Source organism: Simochromis diagramma, unplaced genomic scaffold (assembly GCF_900408965.1).
Source record: "Simochromis diagramma unplaced genomic scaffold, fSimDia1.1 OVJJ01000304.1, whole genome shotgun sequence".
Taxonomy (NCBI): domain Eukaryota; kingdom Metazoa; phylum Chordata; class Actinopteri; order Cichliformes; family Cichlidae; genus Simochromis; species Simochromis diagramma.
This window is the reverse complement of record NW_024387030.1, coordinates 1,780,494-1,797,135: the sequence shown is the minus strand read 5'-3', so window position 1 is coordinate 1,797,135 and position 16,642 is coordinate 1,780,494. Positions and strand designations below refer to the sequence as shown.

Below are 16,642 nucleotides of genomic sequence, written 5' to 3'. Positions count from 1 at the left end.
AGCTGCACACGCTCCCGTGGACAGGCGCTCTGGGAATCCATCCTACCTGACAAACCATCCTACCCGTTGTTTCTACGCATGCGCACAACTCGAAATTAAGTGGCGAACCGTCCTACCTTTGTGAATGTGACCTACAAGCATACTTTAAGAGCTAAAATTAAGTGGCAAATCATCCTACCTTTGTTAATAAAAGCTACAAACATACTCTGACGGGTACAATTAAGTGCCAAACCATGCTACCTTTGTGAATGTGACCTACAAGCATACTTTAATGGGTAAAATGAAGTGGCAAACCGTCCTGGCTTCATGAATATGAGCTACAAGCATACTCTGATGGGCAAACTTAAGTGACAAATCATCATACCTACTTATATTTGTGCTGGAATTACTCTGTGACAGCAGAAATGTGCATAAAGTACTTACGGTAGGACATTTTGCCAAAGTAGGATGGATCACTTTTGGCACAACACCTAGAGCTAAGGGAGCAAAACAATCGCATGAGTGCTGCTGTTTGACTGAGGAAGAATAAAGTAGTTGTGGTAAGCCAATCACATGACCACTTCAAGATGACAAAGCAACAAGGTGATATATATACCAGTTTATAAATTGTGTTGATAGGCCACGTAAAATCAGAGTCATGATAAACAATATATATGAGGCGTTTTTTCCTCAATAGTTTCGTCACGTTTACTGTCTAAGGACAGCGCTAGCAAGATCTCTCTGCTTATGAGCAAAAAAAAAAACAAAAAAACAGCCGGTTCGTGGAAAAATGCACCATGTCGACCAATCAAAAATGATATGACAACATGGCATTTGGTTGTTTAAGAAGAGGGGGAAGTTTGAGGAGTGACGGCGAGAGAGAGAGAGAAAGAAAGACAGCAGAAAAAGAGAGAGAGAGCGAGTTTTGAGATGTGAGAGATTTGTGACGTTTAGCATGTTTGGAGTGTGTAGTTAATGTGTTGTCTTGTGTAGTTAGTGTGTGGTGTTGTGGATAGTTTTGTGTTGTGTGTCAGAACAATGAGGCAACTGCTGAATGAAAACATGAGGAGTGATACACCTGCTGCTGTCAGGCCTGGACAGAAATTATTTTTTTGGAGTGGCACAAATAATTTGTGTGGCATCTTATTGAATGCAGAACAGCTGATTGTTTTGTAAATAGTTTGAAATGGTTATACTAAAAGGTAAATGGCTGCAAATAACTTTGTTTGCAAAACTTGTGGATATGATTTTAAAATTCACAATTTATATTTGCATTTGAAGTTATGAAATATGATTCAGTGAACATGTTTGTGGTTGTTACAGTAAAGAATATAACTTTCTACTCGGATTTCATGTTTTTTGTCTGATTTTAGATCAGTGTGTTAATACAGTATGTCAAAATGAAAACATAACTGTAAATTCAGACACGTGAGGTTGTGCTGAAAAGAATGATACCAAACAAGGCAAAGTAAATAGTTTTTAAAGGTGAAATGTAGAGGTAAAATCAAAAGTAGTCAAAAATGGCCAATTATACCCTGGACCCCAGAGGGTTAAACATTTTTTTTTAAAGTAATGCAATAGTTACTTTTCAAGTAATTAATTACTTTTAGAATATTGTAACTCATTACTAACTCGGTTACTTTTTTGAAGAAGTAACTAGAAACTAAAATTAATTACTTTTTCAAAGTAACTTGCCCAACACTGATTATAAGGGGTGTGGGCAATTTAAGTGATAGGTTTGTGCTCCTAGATGTCTGCCGGTGTCAGTTTGGCCAATTAGTCACTGAAATGGATCTCTGGACCTAGTTTTTGGTGTTCCTTTTAAAGATGTAGTTATCAGACTCATTCGGTTCATGGAAATGCAACTGTAATAAAAGACCTAAGTCTTGGTGAATTGGATTAAGCAGATAATATAGCATTTCGCTTTCTTGACCAAGTATGGTCAGTTTGGGAGCATGGAAAACAAACATGACAACAGCTACAATGCTAAACACAACTCGTATACAAAGACAATTCCATTAGTACATAGTTTCTTTCTCATCTGCTTCCTGTTATGCATTTCAATAGCATGGCCTAGTTTAATTATGTGCATGTCTCCATTGTCTAAATTACCAAAGATATAAACTAAAACATACTGCAAATAATATTTATTTCTAACAAAAAGTAATATTAAAGATTTGCATTTCTAACCCAGAACAGCTATATTTATAGCATATGTCTACAGAAATTAAAAGAAATTAAACAGTCAGTTTAATAAAAATATCCACTCCAGCCCTCATTGTTCACACAAAATGTAACATGTAACAACGTAATTTTATTTTTATTATATAAAGAAATCAAAAAAACTTTATTATTTTGGAGTACCATATCTACCTGATAGATTAATGTTAAAAAGTTGAGCCAGAATTTTATACTTAAAAAAAAAAAAAAAAAAAAAAAAAGACTTCACAGTTCTGACTTTGGAGACTGTGATTCCTCGACTCATAAAATTTTCACATATTGCCCTAATCCTCTTCCACAGATAACACTCTAATCAGACTGTAAAAATTCCAGAGCAATTAGAGCATTAATGGATTTGTCAGTGAAACTGAAGAGTGCGAATGATCTGCAGCATGTGATGACGCCATCTAGTGGGTGTCTTCTCCGATCAACTTTAACTGTCCCTTCGCTGACTTTAAATGTGAGGGAGGGAGAAGAAGAGAGGTGACTGAGTATCTTCTGGTATTTTTTAATCTCCTGCTCCAAACACCTACCCCTTAATTCCCAATTAAGGACACAGCCTGTGTGGCAAATGAACTGGCAAGATGGCAACACAGCTCCCTGATCTTTTAAAGAAGAAGGCTATTAGCCTCTGCACGTGAGATATAACAGAACCGCATGGGCTACAACCCAAATAGCCTCCCTCTGAAACTATTTGATTTGCACACAACCGGTCTGGGAGAGTGCGACTAATCCAATCCAATTTCCGGACACGTAAAAGGCTCGGTGATTCATTGAAAAAAATCACCAGAGACAATGTGCCGAGATGTGCAGCTACACCTCCTGGCGTTTCTAATTTCAATAAAGAAATAGGCAGAGTTACGGCTGTGCTGAGAGCGCATCACATGTGTCCATAACGACGCTTTTCGCACAAGGGAGTCGTGTTCAGAGAAAACGGTTTTTATTGACGTCAAATGGATGTGTGAATGACTTTACCGCATGTGCAGGCATGACAGCAGCGATCAGAGCTGCCAGTTCTGACCAAAGGAGCACCGAGATCTTCAGTAGACTGTAAACCAGTGAGGCTGTCCAAGAGGTTTCCAATTAGCCAGGACTGTGAGATTTTATTTAAAACTTTAATGGCGGCTCGACTCCTCCAAACTCATTGTGAATTCATTTAGTTGTGAGGGGAGAGAGGGACGCTGCATCCCGCTTCTGACAGAGAGACCACTTGTACCGCCGTCACAACTGTGCCAAGAGACAGGGAGTCTTTGAAAGCCACCGTAGCGGACCCGACCGGCATATCAATCAGCGTCCCGGAGAGCGACTCGCTAGGTTCGCACTGGTAATAAAAGGTATTGTCTCAGAGGTCTGTGTGCCGGGAACAGAGAGGGGACATGGCACTTTTCCCGCTTGCAAACCGGAGGATAGCAATAGTAGGTGGCAAACGAATGTAAAAGCCAGTTCCCCCTCGTCTTGCCACGGGTGCGCACCGGCAAAGAGGCGCAGGACACGCAGGATCATCGATTCGCACTTTGTGATTTTTGCGCTGCGTAACCTATGTGACAAGAGCGGAGAGGAAACGGTGAACGGTGGGATTAAGGCGTGCGTCTCCTAAACTAAACACTCAAATTCTCAAACCATGGACGCCAGGATATTATTTTTGCTTGTTTCTTCTGCGGCATTTCTCGCTGAGCTGCACTGCGCCTCGCCAAGGACCACATCGGGGACGGATCTGCCCGCCATCGGCTTCAGCAACATCAGCAACATCAGCGGGGAAAGCGGCGGCAAAAAAGACTCGAACCAAACCCAAATCTCCAGGAACAAGAGGAAAACACTGGCCGTGGATTTTGCGGTCCCCTCTCTGTTGCGCTATTATCTGGCGGAGTTCATAAAGAGACCCTTAAACGGCGACTGCCAGACTTTTAGCGGATGTTACACGGTGCGCGCAAACTTAAAAATGCAATGCATACCTTTACAGAAAACCATTTCTACTTTTGTGGACCTTAAGTCTGCAGCGGAATCAGCACTGAGGAACGCGTCTGCTGATGGACAGTTCCCCTCCTTCTACAAGCGACCGCTGACCAAAGTTCTGAAATTGGGCTTGACGAAGGCGAGCAGGAAATCTAACCAAGTTGTGGTGGAAATAGGAGAGGATTTAGTCAGGACGGGATGCGGGGGGCTGTCTGTGTACGAGGAGGCCCCGGTGTACATCCTGGAAATGGACCTCACAACTATTCTGGAGTGGTGGCTCGGCGCTGAGGGGGGGCGGCTCAGGGTCCGGCTTATGCCCGAGAAAAAGGCGCAGGTGCCAGGGATTGAGGATCGGTACACAGCGGCCATTCGAGCTTCAGACCCCCGCCTCTACCTCCAGATATCCTCCGCGGGTGAGTCCCTCTCTTCCACCCTCCCTTCGCGTTTTGCTCTCACTCTTTTGCCATGCGGTTCCCCCACACCCCCAGATGCAACTCGCTCACGGTTGTGATTTAAGTTCTGATGTGATTAATTTTTGATGCCGAATCCAGCGCGCTTGAAGTTGCGCGCTGGGTGTGCTTTGGCTGGCTTCAATTGTGGTAAAGAAATGATAGCACACGGAGGAAGATCTGTTATTTGGACTGCTCTGATGGGAAAATGATGACTGAGGTATAACTACGTGAGTGCGTGTGTGTGCACGAGAAGAAAATACACGGGCATTTCATACATTTAGTTCTGTTGCTCTGATTCAGAGGGCTCACCAGACCCCTGTTTTATTATTGATGCCCAGAGCAGCTCTGAGAGATGAACTGAATGTTGATTTAATTTCCAAACACTTTGATTATTTCCACTTGGGATCCATGATATGTATATGCAGCATCTTTAGAGGATTCTATGTAATCAGTTCTGAGATGATAGTTATTATTTCATTTGAAGAGAGGCCTCATTGCTTTATAATAACACGTCTATACTGCATAAGGATGACTATAGGGTACGCAATGATGCTTAAGTTGGAAAGGCCCCATCAGGGATTTATTTTTTAACTCCACTGGCTTCTTCTTAAAGACACCTTCTCAATTCCCCAAGCTAACCTGTACTACAGATAGGGTGGAGATTTGAGAAAACAGGTTTTATTTTGATTAGGCACAAATTAAGCCGTTATCTCTAAGAAAGCTTTAGCACTCAATACTCAAGGGTCCTTCCCCCGTTCTTCTGAGCATCGGCACAATCAGTGTAATTGCTTAATCACTTTGATGAGGGAGGCTGGCCCAGAAAAATGCAAGGGAATCCATCAGACAAAAGAAGAGGCTGGCTAGGCTGGAAAGAAGACACCCATCATCACCTCAACCACCTTTTCCCCTCAAGGACTGTGTGCACATAGAAATGTATGCAAAATACACAGTGAAACTAAGAAAGCCATGACTGTACAATATGCAGTAAGTTATTGTCACGTTAGGATTTCATTTGACATATGCTGTTATTACAAGTAGAGATGAAACACTTCAGTATGTCACACGCACACATCTGAGACTGTAGTAGAGAGGCATCTGAGTGGACTACCCGTACAGCTCCCGGCAGGGATTCCAGCAACACAGCTGGTGGTGGTAACAGGTGGGAACCCATCTTTCGTTGATGCTATGATATGGTTTTTGCAGTAAACACATCATTTTTAGTTTATTTTTTAAAAGCACCCCTTTCACATTGTGACATTTAAGCGATACTTGAGAAAAACACTGAAGCCTACAACTTCCAGCAGCTCTGTTGCAGATCAGGATGGTTGCTATTGTGTGACTGTAAAAAAACAACAGGTACAGAAACAATGTGACATCTGCACAGGGAGGAAGTCAGAGCACCTGGATGGGTCAGCAAAATTTTGGACTTTGGCAAAGGATGTTTCCTTTCACTTGTCATTATGCTTTTGACACGCCTTCATGATAACCATGGTCTGTTGCTGAAACTATGATTTTCCCAAACCAGCTTGTGTACCAAAACAAACCCAAAAGTCATAAAAATGCTCACATCAGCGGTGTGCTTATGTAAGCATTTTTAACACCCAGCTTCTTTTTAATTGAAATGGAGGTAATATGTCGGCTCCCGGCAGGCTTTCTGCCCAAAACAGTTTTGAGTGTTCGCAGGTGGGAAACCAGCAGGGGATGTTTTTTCTTTCCCCTGGGGGACTCAGCTGGATTTTTTTGAGAGCACCACTTTCTTTCACTTTAAAAACCACTAAGAGGCTCTTACTTGCCATTTTCGCACATGTGAAGCCAAACCTTAACCACAACTGTGTCATATCAAAATTGTTTTATTTGCCCAACACTCTCTCTGACATATTTGTCCAGTTGACAGGGATTTAAATCAGCTGAAGCTCCTCCTATATATCATTCTGGGGGACCATGACATCTTTAAGCAATACATTTATTATTTATTCGTTTAATTTTGAGGAGAAGATGACATTCACACTTCAGCAAACTAGGTTTATGTGTGCTGCACTTATGTAAAACCAAAGAACAGCAAAAAACTGGAAATATAGACTTCAATGAGCACTTACAGGATTTGATTGGAATAAATAGACTACTGTCCATTGTTTATTACATCCATGATCATTTCTCATTTCGCCTCTATGCCGCATCCTTACATAACCCTAAAATTGATCACATATTTAATCATTCAGGAAGAGTGCTGCTCAGAGGCGCTTCGTATAGGAAGCTTCGGCGAGAAGATATAGGCGTATCCTTTCATTTCAAATCTGTTGGTAGGGGGATGCAGTGAGAGCTAAGCATCAAAGTAGAAAAGGCAAATAGTAAAAGAACTGTTCTTTCACACTCACACTCACACTCATTTTTCTCCTACTGTATGAAATAAGAAAGCAGGAATCTAAGCACAATGTCAACGTATGACAGAACATATAATATTATTGTTTTCTCTCTCAAACACACACACACACACATATATATACACATCTTAGAGGCATGCTGAAACCTATTTTCCTTACACCAATAGAAAACTGGATGTGTTGCCAGTAAAAGTACACACTTTTTATGATTCAAGTTGATAGACCGTAGACAGCATGAAAGAGGAGCATAGATGCCGTGACATCACCCAGCGGTTTCTGAAGTCCTACTTAGAAGGCTTGAGGAGCATTTTCTCCGTCACCATTGTCTTGTTTTGAAACTGGATGTGAAGAAAGGGGTGGGTCTGACTATGAAACCATATACTGTAGTTTAAGAGTGTTCTACTGTTGCCTCTGTGTGATCTCAGTAATTGTGGAAATCTCCCTGATGCCCAAAGTTCTAGCTGTGAGCACAGCAGCCCTCCTGGTCACTACCAGTCGCAACAACACTGAAAGTGGAGTAGAAGGGAGCTAAAACATATTCTTATCAAATAAGAGGCACCAAGGCCTAGTATAAGAAATCCAAGAATAACAATATAAAGTTACCATAGATAACTATCTAAACCCTCTAAGGAGATTTTGCCTCTGATCTCAGTGCTTTCTTTTTTCTACCTACTGTATACAAGTGGGACTGCACATAGTGTTACACAGTGGCCAGTTTTGGTCTGCATATGCTACAGGGAGGTAATGAAGTTAGCCTATTTTAGTGTTTTAGGTTTTTGCGTTGGGTTGTTAAAACAATAAATCATGTGTTGTCTTCAAAAAAACAACAACAACAACAACAACACACGTAATATTTCTTTAGCATTTGTCAGAGAATGCTCAAAATTCACCAGCTCATCCCACTGAATTCACCAAGCACCGACAAAAGGTAAATTCCAGTTAAAATCTATTAGCTTCAAAGTCATAAAAACATGAAGCTACCTTTTTGTGACATATTTTAACCTGATCTTCAAGGTATACTGATTAGGGTTAACGATCTCACCTCACACAACACATTATGATACAGGTCAGGTGAACTGCCAACTGTATAATTAGATGTAGGTGTCAGTCTGGGTGTGAATGTGTTGTCGGTATGAATAAGTTCACCTGGGAAAGGGCACTGACCTATAAAAGGAGTGTGCTGCTGTTTGCCTGGTGTCAGAATATGACAATTCCTGCAGATAATATAGTCTGGCGTGGTTCTTGCTGACCTTGATACTATACTGTCAAACAACACATTTTTGTTTTCATTAACATTTTTTTCTTAGTTTTAGAGCAGATCTCAGTACCAACCGAATCACCCACACATTACACTTCTACTGCACATGTGAAACTTTACATGACAGGCTCCTCCCACCAGAGCACTGAACAAACTGCATGCTAATTCATGCTGTGGATGTAGTGTACTCATCAACACCTTTACCATGAAGACAGGGAGATGTGGCTACAGGCCAAATGAAAACTATCCAGCCTCAACTATGTGGTTGCAGATTAGCTCAACAAATGCTGGACAACCACTGTCGACTTCATTAACTAATCATCAAGGACGAGTATCTCTATAAAAGCAGAGGTGTTGCATGTTGAATGTTAAAGTTCATGATAGTACAATCAGATAAACTGGAACAATGGCTTGGAAATGTGCCATTCACAGGACGTCCAAAACAATGTCCTGTGGACAGATGAGACCAAAGTGGATACATTTGTAGTAATGCACAGCGCTCATGTTTGATAGAAACTAAACACAGCATATGAGCACGAACACCTCCCACGAACTCCTTAGCACAGTGGTGAAGAGTGATGATTTGGGCTCGTTTTGCAGCCACAGGACCTGAGCACCTCGGTGTCATTGAGTCAAACCATTAAAGTCTATATCAAAGTGTTTTAGAGACTAATCCGAGGCCATCTATCAGACAGCTAAAGCTTGGCCCAAACTGGGTCAACAGCAGCAAATCAGATCAACACAGAATGATTGAAAAAGAAAATAATCGAGGTGTTGGAAGGGCCCATTCAAAGATCACACCTCAACCCAACTGAAATGTAGTGGTGGGAACCCAAGGAGGCTAAGGGCAACACTGTAAAGAAGAGTGTCATATTGTTGTGTTTAAATTTTGGCTCAAACTGATAAAATCAAAGTAAAAGAAAATCAAAGAAAATTACTTTAAGCTATTTCTGCTAAAGGTGGCTCTGGAAATATTCGCATTATGGGGTTTTTTACAGGACTATACAGAGTACCGTGAAAACCCTTTTTCCCATGATTGCATGTGGTTTACCTCTACCTCTGGTTATCGTCACATATCCCTTGCCAGATCATACATTGTGAGACTGAATATTTTGTATGGGATTTTGAATAGATTTGCAAAATCACAGTTTATGTGATGCTGGTTAAATTCACTTCTAAACAAAAGGGAATTATCATGAATGATCATGGGTAAGAAATGACAGAAGTATTCACAACATGGGTGGACTCCACTGACACTATAAGCCTCACATTGTATGCTCAGTGCCTTCGACTTGATTACTCTGTTGCCTGTTTGCAGAGCCACAGTTATTGTCATAAGTGATGATTACATTGTGTGTTTCTGCAAAGCAAAACTGTGTTTACTTGCTGCTGATCCACAGAAAGACATGAGCTCTGAACATTTCACACACGCACGCACACACCTGTCCTCCCTCCGTGTCTTTCTGTTGTCACGAACTCCCTCCTCCGTACAAAATGCCTCAACACTAGGCTCCAATGAGTATTGTCTCACTTTTTCAGCATTTTTACGCCCCTGACTCACCAATGTTTGGCATTTTTCTGTGTAATGTACGTGCTACACTTGTTTTTCCAGCCTCCAGAAAGACGCTGGCTATTAGCATGAAATAAATACCCGCCATGGCACCCAGAATAATTTGACAATCAGGGAAGCATGCCTGCGGGAATCAAGGCATTAAACTCTGCACAGTGCATTTATACTCACTCGCCTTGTGCGCTCTATGGGGGACACCATTAATGAGAAATACTTCTACCAGTTACAATATAAGAGAAGGGAAACAATGCTCTGCAGGTGTGATAAAGATATGGCCTCCACTTTATTAACCTTTGTTATGTTTACCAAGTGGTGCCATAACTAGGTTGCAAAAGAATCTTTAAATGATTTCAGCGTTGGAAGCTGGAAGAAGTCGAGCTTCCGCCTCATTAAGCTGCATATACCTTCCTCAGAGCTCGTTGGGAAGCTGATGTTTCTCGTCGCTCCATTAGCAAATAGTGTCTTCATGAACACACTTAACAGAATTTGATTGAAGCCCTAAAGTAAAAGACTGCTACCATCATGCTTGAAAGGAGCAGCTGTGCATGTTAGAGCGTTTCTTGCCATATTTGCCATTCAGCTCAGCCTCAAATCCAAACACACGATTTTCTATTGAGCGTCACCAGTATGCCATTTCCTTGGAGAGCCTCAAAATTGAATCCTAGTGTGTGGATGTTTTACGTGTTAGGCAAACTCAGTAATTCCTTCTGAATCATAAAGAAAGCAAACAGTACATTACATACTCAGCACTTTGTTTACCTTGTGTTGTCTGTGGCCCTTCTGGAAGAGATTTCTCTTTGGAAGATGAAAAACAACGTAATTTTCAAAAGCTTTTCCTTTGTCTCCTGACGAAGTAGCTGGTGTAGTAGCCTCGAGAGAAGTTTAATCTATGGCGCTAGAGAGTGTAGTCTGTCCGACAAAAGTTACTGTTCACCCAGCATAATTACAGTCATTTGTAAACAAGCGTACACAGACATACTCAATTAATTTTATCATTATTCATCTTCATTTTTTAAGTAATTATTGTCATTTGAATTGTTTTGTTGCATTGTCATTAACTTCATAGCTAAACGTGATTGACTTGTTTTTGCAGTAATAATTATGTGTATTCATGCCAATGCAAAACATGCTAATGTGACTTTGAAGGCAGGATTTCTGTGATTACGATCCCGCCAACTCACAGGCCCAATCACCACTCGAGCTGAGAAGATTAGTCTTTTAATTTATGAGTCACAATTATTTCGACAATATGCCAAACATTGCCAGGCTCTAGCTTCTAGCACATTGGTCGTTGCCTTTCTTCTGTGTTACAATAGAACAGCTTTGAGTTTTAGACATTTCAGATGGTTTTTAGGACAAATACGAGAATAAATAAACAGGTAATTTAAAAGTTATTTACTTGTTCCGGCACTTTTTTGTGTTTGTTTAAGACCAAAATGAAGATGTTCTATAAGAATCAAAAAAACTCACTTGTAGTAATTTTGGCTTATTTTCTGTTCAAGGCAATTTTCTTGTGGACCTCTAGATTATTTTCAGCAGGACTCCTACTTTTGAATCGCTCGATAGTCCTGTTTGGTCTAATTGCACGTGTGCATCTGCAGTGTGTGCTGGATCTCAAATGTGTCAAAACGGTGATCCTTCAACTTGATTTTCATTTTCAGTAAGTGGACAAAGTCATGGGGAGGCAAATCTGGTAAGTGGTCCAGATGGTGAGCAGACTGTGTTAGTGTGGCCAAAAGATGTTATTAATGTGTTCTGTGTCGACATGCTCCACAATTCAGATCGCTGCTGCTGAGTATTCTCTCTCAGATGCCTCAAGATGCTGCAGCAGAACTTTGCATTGACAATCTCGCCCAAGGAGGCAAATTCATGTGTAGAATCTCCCGAATTAAACAAGAGAAATCCCTGCATTTGGGATTGGAAATAGTTGATTTTTTTTTTTTTGTTTTGTTACTGGAAACTGCTCTATTTACCAGCGACAATCCTTAGTATTTCTTATATACCAGTTAATGTTTTTTCTTTACACAAGTTTGCCATTAATGGTGAAATGATAGCATGACACAGAAGTGTTCAAAATACACCTTCAAGTGAGCATTCAGAAGCTCACTGGATGTGTTGTGAAAATGTATCTGATACCAAACTGAGCCTAACCTAGAACAAACTCTAATATAACACAAACACACAGCCTGTGACAATAAAAAAAAAATCAAGTTTTCAAAATAATGATCTGTATAAAAGCCAAAAGATTATCTAATACCATCTTGACCTCCAGAAAATGAAAATTTAAAAAAATGACCATAGTACACTGATAACTGTTTTCAAGCACGCAGGCCTCTGAAGGGTTGCAGGCATTCAAGGTGGGTTTAAAAAAGTAGTAAAAAGTCTTCATTTTGCAGGGCTAAAGACCCTAAAAAATACACTGACACATATCGGCTTGCACCTTCTTCAGGGTGTAGAGATACTAAGACACCAAACAGAGCAATTATAGCTTCACTCACCACAGATGTACTACGCTAATTAAATGCATCATTTTCTTTAGCTTCTAGGGGCAATGGCAAGCACATTTCTCTAGCCTTTAAGGATATCACCTAGGAAGTACATAGCCCCGGGGGAGGCGATCGTGGCTCAAGAGTTGGGCGTTCGCCTTGTAATCGGAAGGTTGCCGGTTCGGCCACGGTTGGACAGTCTCGGCCGTTTGTGTCCTTCGGCAAGACACTTTCACCCGTTGCCTACTGGTGTGGGTCAGAGGCCCCCTGGTGGCGCCAGTGTCGGCAGCCTCGCCTCTGTCAGTGCGCCCCAGGGTGGCTGTGGCTACAATGTAGCTTGCCATCACCTGTGTGTGAATGGGTGGATGACTGGATATGTAAAGCGCTTTGGGGTCCTTAGGGACTAGTAAAGCGCTATACAAATACAGGCCATTTACCATCCCTCTGATAAGGGTGTTTATAAACACTTTTCTAACCAGAGATAGTGTAGACATAAGAAGTTAAACTATAAATAATAAAAAGGAACATAACAAATACACTGAAGGCTCAGAATGATAGCTAACCTTTGCAGAATTTTAAAAATTCCTTTAAGATCATGGGGATGGATCCTTCAGAAAGTCACAAAGGATCCATGGAAAGCATGAACACTCACCTCATCCATGTCAATTTATTCATAAGCAGTGTCTCAAGAAAAGTAATATATTACACATAACTCGTTATTTGTTTTTTTAAAGTAATGGAGTACGTTACGTAATTACTCACCGGAGAAAGTAACTGATACACCACTTGTTACATTACTTTTGCATTACTCCATAAAATGTCTTGAACAAATTGTTACATAATTATCAGTTAACAATACAGACAACAGAGCCGCACAGCAACACAAATCTCTATCCTAATGAGGACACACATACGCTCTTTCTTTTAGTTTTTACATATGAACACAAATCAAAGCCATTTCCACAGTTATTCTACTTTAGAAACATGAACAGGTAGAAATAAAGGCTGCAAGTCTGACTGCTCACTCACCTTGAAAATCACTCTGGCCTCTTGGCTAGCTTTCTGTCAGCATGCTGTCTGTGCAGATGCTTGCAAAGAGACAAAGTTCTGTATGCAGTATAATCTGGTTGTTTCTGTCTTAGATGCAGTTTCCTCTTTACCATTGCAGTTTTTTCTTTTGTGCAATAAAAATAAAAGTAATGTCAACAACTTATCTCCTCAAAAGCTGTTTTGTGCCAACATTTTTGTCCTCCTGCGGACTTACTGAAATCAGCTGATTGTAGCACAGGTAGAAAAAGCATGTTTTTTTTTTTAATATTTGTTTTTTTACTAATAATTACTTAATCAGTAATTACTGAGTTTAGCACAGTATGCATTACTGCATTACTGAAACACGTTACTTTGTAACCTTCCTGATTTGAAGACAAGGTGGCACTGCAAAATATAATAATGTTCACCTTCCTGGTTGAATCTGGCTCAAACTTTTCACTCTTTGATGAAGCTTCTGGGGAAACAGATGAGAAGAAAGTTGTACTGTTCAGAAGTCAAGAGATCCATTTATATCCCTTTAATTTGGCTTAAACCAAATATAGACATTCACTAAAAGAAAAATAATAGCTACAGCCAAGCATGAAGATGTCAATATGTCAGTGATTTACTGCTTTAGGGCGACTTGCAATTATTGAGTGAAACATAAGTTCAGCTCTTGGACAGAAAATTCAGTTATTAGTCTGTTAGCTGTAACTGAAACACTAATGTGAAACGTAATGATCCTAAGAATTTGAGAAATCCCAAACCTCTAAATTTCTCAAAAAATATTCCACCACAGTAATGTGAAAGCCTGATTTCTCGATACTGGAAGTGTTTGGTTGTTGTGGCAGATTTCAAAGCAAACTATTAAGCAACAAGAAGAAATGGGTGACCTTTTTGCTTCAAGAGTTCCAACTTAAAACTTGTATTTTGTGTGGACTAAAGTTTCATTTGTTTTATGTTAACTTCTGATTAAAGAGATGGCATTGCAGTTTGCAGAAGATACAGAAACACAGGAAATAAGGATGCGGATGAATAAGTTTTTGTTCATCCTGTGACACGCCATTTCCCGTTGCCCAGCATGAGCTGCTGCATGATAGATTAGTGTATGTAATACACAATTATATGGCAGACTAATCAACACTAGCTAAGTTAAGAACGAACATTTCTGGGGACTGCCTGAGGGTGCACAAGGGTGCTCCTATGAGAACCATAAACCTCCAAGAACCATTTTTCCTGATTACATTCACTCCACCTATATGAATTTTAAGATGGAAGATGCTGTTAGTGAAGCTGTTGTTGGGTGACACTGGTTTTATGCTAAAAAGTGCATGCGTGAATTTGCACTGTGATATTAATACAATGCACCGGTCTATACCAAAAAAAGACCGGTGGCTGTTTTTGTTATATGTTATGAAATTTGAAACAAGCCATCAGTCTCTGACAGAAGGTTCCTCTGGCAGACTGCAGCCACTGATGATATACTCCAAAAGCCAGACTGTCAAATGTTTTTCTTTGCCTGCATAACCAGCTTGTTGTTTTGTGGTCACTGATAATGTTAATTAAACCACACCAATTCAGACTTGCTTTGGCTGTTTTCAGGTCTCTTGCTTTCTTTTAAAAAAAAGAAAGCGTCAGCATTCTCAGAGTACATTTCCACCACCGCATATATGCTTAGTAAAGCCTGGAATTTATCATCACTTAATTTCTCTGCATGCTGTTTTATTGTGTTGTGCTAGGCTGACGTCATTCAACATGTGTAACGTCTCTGCTAGTGTTCATATGTTTGTTGTTTTAATACAGTCGCTGCCAAGTGTATGTTTGAATCGCTTACTCTGTAGTAGGAGCAGAGCAGAACTGTGATAATTCCCACTGCAGACATTTCAAAATGATCGGACTTGCTCCAAAAGTTACATGAAAAAATTCCAAATGTGCCTAATGAAAATATCTTCTAATTGCAAACTTTACCAAAAGAGATTCATTCAAAAAATCTAAATAAAGGAACAGCCTCAACACTGGAAACAAATAATGCTGAATCATATAATGTACAGTATAAGTTTGACTATTTACCACATTAAAAAGAGACCATTTACTACTAATTACCTTGTGGCAAAAAATATGTTCATTTACTTTTGTTACCCAGCACAGCTCAGCCAGATGAGCTTTTTAAAAAAATCCAAATTCTTCACACATACAGGCTGCACCTTTTTATACATGTAGAAGAAGAAAACAAGATTTGCAGTTCAAGCAGCAGGCAGTCCTACAATTTGAAACAATTTGCTAAACATCCCGTCGCCAGCTTTGTTTACCTGCCTGCACACAAATGCACAAGTCCTGACTTCACAGGTGCAGTTACCCAACCACCACCTAAAAAGAAGTGACTCCTGAATCTACACACAGGCATACACTACAAGCAGCCACCATTTTCCACATCAGTATACAGATGAAAAGTGATGGCAAACTCCAAGTAAGAGAGAAAGTTGAACCTCCAACTGGATTACTGGGATTAATATCATTATAACAATCATAGTATGCATCTGTATATATGTCTGTATATACCCCATATATTCTCCTACTTAATGAGTCGGCTAAACTTTGCACAAATATCACTACACATACAGCAATTACTGACATCTGTATGTTTTTTTAAAAAAAAAGATTTAATTATTAACCCCAATTCTTTTGATTTTTGTACATATTGTATTAATTAATTATAATCTGTAAATATGATGTTATGTTCTCCTTTTGTTTGTTTAACATATCACATTCAATGTACATTGTCCATTCGTGACAAGTGACTTAACGTTCACCAGAATTTGTATCTGTGAATGAATTTTGTTTGAATCACCGCAAAATACGGGAAAATGAAGTGGGGAAAAAAAAAAGTTGCAGGCTAGTAGCTGTAATGTAATTGAAAAGAATATTGAAAACTATGCATTACTGAAAAAAATGCACATCATTTGACTTGAAACATTTTGAAATAGCAGCTGTCATCTTTTATGTACAGTCTATGGACATTTTCTATGGAAAAAGTGAAGTGGCGTCATTCTTAAGCTGAATTTAAAATGTAAATACTTTGGTGGGACTGCAGTTTAAATGGAGCTCGGTGGCACACTGCACCTGTTGACCTTTAATTTAGTCCTTCCAGGTGGAAACCCGCAGTGCCACAGGAAAAGTGACATGACATTGCAAGTGTGGATTCATGGTAATCAATGGGACTCCTGACATTTAAACTTGTATCAATCAACTGCTAATGGTAAAATCAATAGGAAGTCAGAATGACAGGCCACTTTATTATTTATACATTTCTATGA

At 40.0% G+C, this 16,642-nt stretch overlaps 1 protein-coding gene across 3 annotated transcripts in view; it reads left to right on the top strand.

Annotated features, from left to right (window-relative positions):
- The first annotated feature begins 2,411 nt into the window (after positions 1-2,411).
- Positions 2,412-16,642, top strand: part of LOC120739944 (ALK tyrosine kinase receptor-like) — a 352,648-nt gene continuing 338,417 nt past the window's right edge. Inside the window, exon 1 of one of the 3 annotated variants that reach the window (XM_040041948.1) lies at positions 2,412-4,565. In XM_040041948.1, the coding sequence (XP_039897882.1) occupies positions 3,821-4,565 (745 nt within the window). In that variant the 5' untranslated portion in view covers positions 2,412-3,820. The remainder of the gene's footprint in view (positions 4,566-16,642) is intronic. The other 2 variants (XM_040041947.1, XM_040041949.1) reach the window with 2 other exon arrangements.